This window comes from Hypanus sabinus (genome assembly GCF_030144855.1).
Source record: "Hypanus sabinus isolate sHypSab1 chromosome X2 unlocalized genomic scaffold, sHypSab1.hap1 SUPER_X2_unloc_4, whole genome shotgun sequence".
In the NCBI taxonomy this organism is placed as follows: domain Eukaryota; kingdom Metazoa; phylum Chordata; class Chondrichthyes; order Myliobatiformes; family Dasyatidae; genus Hypanus; species Hypanus sabinus.
The window spans coordinates 1,356,770-1,365,951 of NW_026779004.1; the positions used below are offsets into that span (position 1 = coordinate 1,356,770).

At 45.0% G+C, this 9,182-nt stretch overlaps 1 protein-coding gene across 1 annotated transcript; it reads right to left on the bottom strand.

Moving 5' to 3' along the window:
* Nucleotides 1-3,640: 3,640 nt before the first annotated feature.
* LOC132385888 (probable G-protein coupled receptor 139) lies at nt 3,641-7,022 on the bottom strand. The gene is made up of 2 exons (XM_059958128.1): nt 6,240-7,022; nt 3,641-5,147 (listed from the first exon to the last, which is right to left on the bottom strand). The coding sequence occupies exons 1-2, from the start codon at nt 6,406-6,408 to the stop codon at nt 4,240-4,242; spliced, it is 1,077 nt and encodes a 358-aa protein (XP_059814111.1). The 5' UTR covers nt 6,409-7,022; the 3' UTR covers nt 3,641-4,239.
* Nucleotides 7,023-9,182: the final 2,160 nt, after the last annotated feature.

Below are 9,182 nucleotides of genomic sequence, written 5' to 3' on the forward strand. Positions count from 1 at the left end.
ATTTATCAGCATATAGCGCAGAATTAGTTGCCATCATTTTAGGCTGAAGGTTGGCGGAGAAATTTCTTCCCACGTAACGTTATAATTGTTCAGATACTTTGATGTTTTGATGACTTTTGAACACGATATTCTAGCAGTCGGTCAGAGTTACTGTTGGAAACCCAGCAGGCATTAATTCATATTCAAGTACTTGTTTATATATTTTCTTCTTTTTGGTCCGTGCACACAAAGGTATTGAGGGGAATGAGTGGGTTGACTGTGAGTTACAAAAGTTCGACTGTGGATAAAGACCCTTCATTTAAAAAATCAGAAGTTCAGAGTTATGTTTGTTGGTAATTAGGAGCTTATGGAAAGACTGATGGGAAAATGAGTACTCCTTTACAGACTACATAAACGTGTTGGGTGTATGGGGAGAAAGGGGTAAAACAAGAACGGACGGAATTATATTGACATGAACTGGAATGGGAGCATGAAAGTCGTGGGATTATGGGAGAAACAAGGAGGGAAGGAATTATATCACCATGACTTACTATGCTTAATTATACATTTGTCATGTAGCAAAACATGCTTCCGGATCGTGTAGGTTTTTTCATTAAGAAACGTCTGAACACAGGTGAAGCAAATCTGGAAAGTAATCATGCAGGCTTGAGTGCAATCTGGTGGGGGGGGGGGGGCTTGATTGATTTCATTTAGCCGCTCTCTTAAGTCATAGGTGGGTCTTTAATTAAATTCGCCGTATTGTGTTTCATTACCTATAATTGATAGGATTTGTTGGCAATAATTTAGCTTTCGTTAGAAGACAGAAGCAGTGAGGATTTTATTTCGCAGTTCTCTACACCACAGTCCCGCCCAGCTGATAACGGGAATGCGCCTTTATGTTGGAGTGTCACCCGTCGTAAATCCAAAACCTGACCTACTTCTTAACTTAGCCAATCATTCAAGGAGATGGGAGGGACTGGTGTGATTCATATGAGGTTAGTAAATGTGCATCTGACTCGACCCGCGCCGTCTTGTGGGAATGTCTGACAGTGAAGTTGGTGAGCGGAATGGGAATAGATGGACATATCCGCAGACGGATGTGCGGGCGGCATTCCGGAGTAGTTCTTTGTCTGGCATCTGGCGGGAAGAATGAGGTTCTGACTCTCTTGGACGGTGCTTTGCCCCTCCCGACACACACACTAACTTAACGTCCCGGACTGCCGGTCGATGAGTAAAACTACAGACCTCCTCCTGCTCTCCATCTCCGGGTCACTTCGGTTCTCCACCTTACTCTGACCCTTCAGCCCCTTACGGACCCAACTGGCCACTAAAATGTATCTGACTGTCAGAGCGTTGAGCAGCAGGATCCCAGCGAAAGGGAGGAACGGAGTTAAAACCGTATCGAGCCAGTCATATCCCACCAACCAGTGAAATAATGGTCCTTGATAATGCAGAGCCTCGGTACATTGTCCATGATAATCCGGTGTTCCCATATGAAGAATCGGGGAACGTTTCTCAGACAGGACAGTACGCCGGTTGTTGTCAGAACCACAGCCGCAGTTTTCCCGGTGCAATATTTTGTTTTCAGTTTTTTGGCAGCAAATGGCGACAAATCGGTGAAAGTGACGGTGAACCAAACGGAACAATGTATGGCCGTGACAATCAGTACATCGATAACAGTGCTCACAGGGGTGATGTCCAGAAAACTCCGCAGGAAGTAATACAATGTGATTCGATACAAAATGACCCCGGTGACAATGGTCAGTAAATCCGCCGCTGCCATGGACAGCAGGTGGCTAGTGGTGCAGGTAGAGAGGCCGAAGTTTCCCCGGGACAGGATCACAATCGCCACAAGAGAGAGAGAGAGAGAGAGAGAGAGAGAGAGAGAGAGAGAGAGAGAGAGAGAGAGAGAGAGAGAGAGAGAGAGAGATGGAAAGATGCGCACCCAAATGTTCGCAGATTTAGTGTGCGTTGTCGAACATGGGAATACACGCGGATTTAGTGATGTCCGCTTTCAAATATCGGGGTGCATACGTGGCAGCACGTGAAGGTCTTGCACATCAAGATTTCCACACGGATTTTGGACTGGGTTCGGAGTTTTTACGTCGAGGCAGATTTTCAATGCGACTCATTTTTTGTTCTGAGATAATCTCATGCACATATGGGGTTGTCAGCAGGTCTGTTGTGGGGACTGATTTGGAACGACAATCGTGGTCCTTGGTGGTGTGCATGCATTTAGGGATGCGCACGAGTTCATGGCTGAATTCCCGAACATGTGGGGGCGCACTTACCTGGGGACCAGATTTAGCGGTTTGTCGGCAACTATGGAGGGCACACGGCTTTGGGTGGGGGGATTTGTATTTGGGGATGCACGCAGATTTAGGATTGTGCAGTCGGAGGTAGGACTGCACACAGATTTAAGGTTGCATCCAGATTTGGGGTTTCGGCCGATCTGGAGGTGCAAACAAACAACTGGGTGGCTGGGGATTTTTTTTTTAATGTTGATACAGCCATTTCTAAACTGTTTGAAATGATTCTTGCTCTGAGATAAGCTATTATGCATGTGAGGTGTTTGGGGTGCGCACTGATTTGGGGCTGGCACAGATTTTCATTGCTTTCGGGCTTTCTGGCGATGTTTACTGAGTTCGGTGTTCTCACAGATTTTTTGGAGACTGCGGATTTGGAGTTGTGACGGGTTTTAATTTCCGATACTTTTATAACCCCTGTGCTTTGTCCTTTCAACGGGTGCACATAGATTTTGTGGTGCTCTCTTATTTCTGTGTTGTCGAATATGGGATCAGCGTACGCCAGCGGATTTGGATTTACACAAGAATTGTGGGTTGCGTGCGAGTGCTTAATATCGAGTCTGCCGTTTTGTGTACTGTTTGAAAATTATGCTTTGGGATTAGATGAACTGCATGTGGAGCTTTCACCTGGTTGGTGTGCAAAATGATTATGGAGTGCGCTCCTGTTTCAGAATGTGCGCAGATTTGTGGGTGCACACGGATTTGGGTGTACACACTGATTTGCGGGTTGCTTGCGGATTTGGAGGGGCGCCCCGATTTGGGGTTGAACATGGATTTGGGGTGTACACGGATTACGGAATGCGTCGGCCAATATGGGATGCACAGTAATTTGCTGATGTAATTTGCCATATACGGGGTACACACCGATTTGCGGATGTGAGCAATTGTGGTTCATTTGTCGAATATTATGGTTCACTTGGATTGGGCGTCCATTCAGAATTGGGTGTGAATGAACGGGTTGACTATTTCGCTGCAAAAGCTGTTGAAGATTCAACTGTAGATAAAGACCTTCCACTTTGCAAATCAGAAGCTGGTTCAGAGTTTGCAGGGTTAAGAATTAGGGGCTTATGGTAAATCTAGTGGGATACTGGGCACAAGGGGAGCACCTTTAGAGAACACCTGTGTTCGGTTCATGGGAGAACCGGGTAAAAACAAGAAGGGAAGGAATTATATTGATACGACCTGAATTAGCCCGACTATAACGAATTATTCCTTATGTCGTGTTGGAAAACTCCATACTGGGTCATGTAGTTCTTGTCATTATGAAGCACTTGAACACACACTATTTCAGGGTGAAGGTGATCAGGTAGACAGAAATGAAATACAGATTTCATTACAATCGTTGAGGGCGGATATCTTTCATTTCAGTCGTGGGAATGAGTTTAATTTGATTCTCTCTATTGGGCTTCACGTGGGTACAATCTGTAGGATTTTTGGAGTGTAATTCAGTTTTCATTAGAACAAAGAAGCAGCAAGGGTTTTATTTCCCAATCCTCTACACCATATTCCAGTCCAGTTAGTGGCGGGAACGTGCATTAATTTGGAGTACCAACCATGTATCCAAAACCCGCCCTATTTACCCGCCCACGTTAGCCAATCATTCAAGCGGAAGGCGGAAACTGGTGTGCTTGACATTTGATTATCCTACCAGCATCAGACTAGAACACCAGCTGTCTTGTGGGAAAGTCGGTCTGTGAGGTTGGTGGGTGGGAATAGGAGTAGATGGACATATTCCCAGACGAATGGATGGCTGGCATTTCAGAGTAGTTCGTTGACTGACATCTGGCGAGTCCAGGACAGTGCTTTGCCCCTCCCCAGAAACACACTATCCTAATGTCCCAGACCTACTGGTCAATGGGACAGTCGGCCCCGGAATAACAACTGCGAGATCAGGCGGTGAATGTGAGGAGTTGGCCTCCGGACTGGAGAAATTGTGGCCGCGTCCGGCTTGTGCTCAGGACGCAGCTTTATTAATATAATGAACCACCGAGGGGACAGAATATTTCACCGACCTAATTATCTGTTCCCTGAATTTTGACTGAGTCACCGCGTAAATAAACGTGTTGGTGCAGCAGCTGAAATCACTCAGCAAACCCCCGACGTAGATAAAGATCCATTCAGAATCATTGAAACTGAATCCTTTCCCTGAGACCTGATAATATATGATATTTACAACCAGTGTCATCCACAGGAGGATGAAGCTGCCGGAGATGGTGAAGAGTAAAACCACAGACCTCCTCCTGCTCTCCATCTCCGGGTCACTGCGGTTCTCCCCCTTGCCCTGTCCCTTCAGCCCCTTTCGGACCCGACTGGCCACTAAAATGTGTCTGACTGTCAGAGCGTTGAGCAACAGGATCCCAGCGAAAGGGAGGAACGGAGTTAAAACCGTATCGAACCAGTCATACCCTACCCACCCGGGGTCAGTGAAATAACTGTCCATCACTTTACAGAACCACGGTACATTGTCGATGATCACCCTGGGTTGCCGTGTGAAGTATCGGGGAACATTTTTCAGACAGAACAGTGCGCCGATTGTTGTTAGAACCACAGCTGCAGTTTTCCCGGTGCAATATTTTGTTTTCAGCTTCTGACAGCAAATGGCGACAAACCGGTCAAAGGTGAAAGTGACGGTGAACCAGACAGAACAGTTTGTGGCTGTGCATTTCAGTACATCGACAACACTGCACACAGGGGTGATGCTCAGAAAACTCCACCTGAAGTAATAGGATTTGATTCGCCACAAAATGACCGCGGTGACAATGGTCAGTAGATCCGCCGCTGCCATGGCAACCAGGTAGCGAGTGGTGCAGGTAGAGAGGCCGCACTTTCCCCGAGACAGGATCACAATCGACAATAAATTCACTGCGTGTGGGAAAGGGGGAGAAGAGGAGGGAAAGGGGGAGGGAGACAGGGAGAGGGAAGGGACGTGGGACGGCGAGGGGGCAGAGAGAGTGAGGGAGAGAGAGATAACACACAGAAGGCATTACTGAACGCATTCCTCAAGGGATCGGGTTTCAGATAAAGACCAGGAGTTGTGGAGTCAGTGCACGGCTGCTAACCTAACATGAGACACTGGTCACACTGTCTCTGACCTGCCTTCTTCAGTGTGGAGGTTAGACAATGTGTGGACAATTGTCGGCGATAAAAGCGATCTGCATGAACAACATCGGTCGGTGCTGAACCCGATTCCAGTCCCTGTCGTGGCGGGTTTCATTGATTTAACCGTGACTGACTTGGCCCCTGGAAACTCGAAAATGATGGGGCCGATAAGGCATGCAGAGGAGAGGAACACACAGAAAACACTGGAGGGACTCAGCAGGCCAGGCAGCATTCTGTACATGGAATTGAACAAACTTTGGTATTAGGTCGAGACTTTTCTCCAGGACGAAGAGGTGTCCTGGAGAAAATTTACGACGCGTCTCAGAGGGAAAGCAGGAACAACTTTGTATCGTGAGGCTGAGCGGCTCCGTTAATGGATTAATTCCACAGCGCAGTTCAATTCGATAACTCTCGTCAGCAGATCCGCGGACACCGGTTCAGGTGATCAGACCCGATAATTGACCGACAGGCAGTGGGATCCGACTTTGACAGACTCCACAGGGAGATATGAAACACAAGATCAGGGGTTCTCTCTGATCGATAACTCAGAAACAGTGAACTTTACAATGTAAACCCATCCCAGTCACAGCTTGCGGGGGAGCTGCCTGTCCCCACACTGGGACAACTCCGGACAAGGTGTCATTGAAGTCAAGAACAACGTTCGAGTCGATCCCGTGAGTTTAATGAGAGACAGTTTAGTTCCGCTTGTCCTTAAATATGAACAATCAGAGTGTTGAACTGACAGGATCAATATCTCTAACGGATATTTCTACAATGATCAACAAGTTAGAAGCTTGTCAGATTCACATGGTTAACACACAAAAATACCAAACATGAATTGCTCTGCTCACTCACCAGGAACTCCAATGACGGCGATGAACACGTACAGTATTTTCTCCACGCTTCTGTACCTATCGAACAATGCAGGCATTTTCTCTGTCCAGTGACCTGTCCGCACTGTGGTACAGGCGATCTCTTGGAATGAAATGTGAAGGCAGTCCATGCCTGCGGTTTTTAATACCATTTAGCGACTCCACAGGGACACATTATAACAGATTTAAAAATAACTTTTAAAATTATTTACAAACCAATTACGTCAGGCAGATGCAATCCCCGTGGTGACAGATTGCGAATGAATAATTAACTAGTGCAATGTTTGGACTGTTTGTGTGAATTAGTTTGTCCCAACAAAGGTGACTCAACCTTCAGAGGTTTTCTTATCAATTCAATATGCTCCCACTCTAAATATGTACTTCAATGGAGCCAATTGAGAAACATAATACTGAAGTAAATTATGTCATTGTAGCTTGTCAAATTGTATTGAATCACCTACTGTTACCATTCTCCTCGAGAGTATGAACTCTTGGATTAGTTTGTGTTTGCGGGATTCTAACCAAGATGTCAAAAGTCTTGAACATCTTTTCTGTTCTATAAAAGAAATATATCTTGTTAGTTAAGCAATTTTTAGGATTGCTGTCAAATTATTCCAGTCTTAACAAAATTGTTAATTTCAAATTCCCAAACGTAACGGTACACCAACTAGTAATATTCTCCTGAAATGTAGGCATCTATATCCGAATACAGATGCACGGATTTCCATCTGCTCAACCAGGATTTCACATTGCCAGTGTGGAATTCGGGTGTCTTTAATATCAATTACATGGAAAACAAATAAGGAAACACAACGAAACACACACACACACACACACACACAAGAGAGTATAAAAATCCATGTTTGTATCATTCTTTCATTCCTTCATTTCATTATATTTATTATCAGAAAATGTATGCAGTACACAATCCTGTGATTCTTCTTCACCATATAGCCTCGAAACCAAGAAAAAAAATCAATAACTCCTCTTCCGCACGAAATGCACAAAAACAAATAAAAACGCAACAAAAACATTGTCCCCACTCCCACAGCTGTTTCGTGCCACAAAATAATTGCAAAACTTAAAATAAACAGTGCATTTTCACACATGTTACAAAGAAACGGGGGTGGGGGTGGATACAGCTGCGTGGAGCCCTGACACAAAAATGCATTTTCAACACAAAGGTGATTTCAGGTCATAATAACATTTTTACTTTGATCATCTTATTTTTTGTCTTTCGAAGCCAAAGTCACACGGCTCCCGCCACGTCCTCACTTAGCATACAGCAAAGCACTCTGGGATAATGCAGGGTCTATTGAACACATTAAAAGATTAAATACATTAAAAAATCTCAAGGTTTCGAATGTATTTTAACGGTACTCCCACACGTGAGTGTCACATAAATTCATCAATAATAACTGCATCTTCTGTTTCCCAATGTGTTACATTGAATGTAGCGATGTTTAGGGTGGTTCGAGACTCTCCTGCATTATGAACCATATGTACATATATACACTACTATTTCTACTTCTACTGGAAGCTCATTCCACACAGCTACCACTCTCTGAGTAAAGAAATACCCCCTACTGTTACCCTTAAACTTTTGTCCCCTAACTCTCAAATCATGTCCTCTTGTTTTAATCTCCCCTACTCTAAGTGGAAAAAGCCTATCCTCGTCACCTCTATCTATCCCCCTCATAATTTTAAATACCTCTATCAAGTCCCGACTCAAACCTTTATGCTCCAAAGAATAAAGACGTAATTTGTTCAACCTTTCCGTGTAAATTTGGTGCTGAAACCCAGGTAACATTCTAGTAAATATTCTCTGTTCTCTGCCTATTTTGTTGATATCTTTCCTATAATTCGGTAACCAGAACTGTACACAATACTCCAAATTCGGCCTTACTAATGCATTGCACAATTTTAACATTACTCAATGCTCTGATTTATAAAGGCTAGCATACCAAAAGCTTTCTTCACCACCCTATCCACTTGAGACTCCACCTTCAGCGAACTATGCACCATTATTCCTTGGTTCTACTGGTTCTACTGCATTCCTCAATGTCCTCCCATTTATCATTTATGTCCTATTTGGATTATTCCTACCAGAATGTAGGACCTCACACTTATCAGCATTAAACTCCATCTGCCATCGTTCAGCCCACTCTTCTAACTTTCTGCAAACTTTGAAACAAGCTTTCCACAACGCCATCTACCTTAGTATCATCTGCAAGAAATTTTATGGGGCCGATTCCTACTTTAGTTTCAGCAAGGGGTCCAGCTGCACCATCCGACCATGTGGTGAACGCACATGTAACTTGGAGACCCCCTGGGTAACTCTGGATTCAAGTCGTGGCTTATCATCAGCACCATGGGCATTATATTATAGGGAACACAGTTGACCTTCTTGGGGCAATAGGCCATCGTTACATGCTGACAAGTCCCAACCCACCTGGGTTGTGGGCAATCAATGCCAAAATAAACTTCGTGTCCAGTATTGCATCATTACTTTGTGGATCCAGTATTCATAACAGGGGGAACATAGATATTCCAACCACGTCGTTGACTACCCAGCCATTAGGTGGCGGTGTGGAGTTCGTACTGATCGGCCGCACCCACCCCCGTCTCCCTTCATTCTGCCACTGCAAACTTTGTTCTGTGATAGGGTCGTTTTAGAACCCTGTTTCCCCTTATCCTCCTCAGTACCTTTCTCCCTCACTCCCTTTCACTCATTCGCATCATCCTTCTGAGAGCCCATGCTTCAGCATGTGTGGGGTTTGAATGGAGCAATCATTTCACACACTCTTCTGCTCTCCTCGGTACTGTGCGATACCAAGTTCCTCGGCCAGTTCCTACTCTGTCACGGAGTCAAATTCTGCGTATCCAAAGTAGGACCCAAAACACTCGAGAAAGCCGGCCACAACCT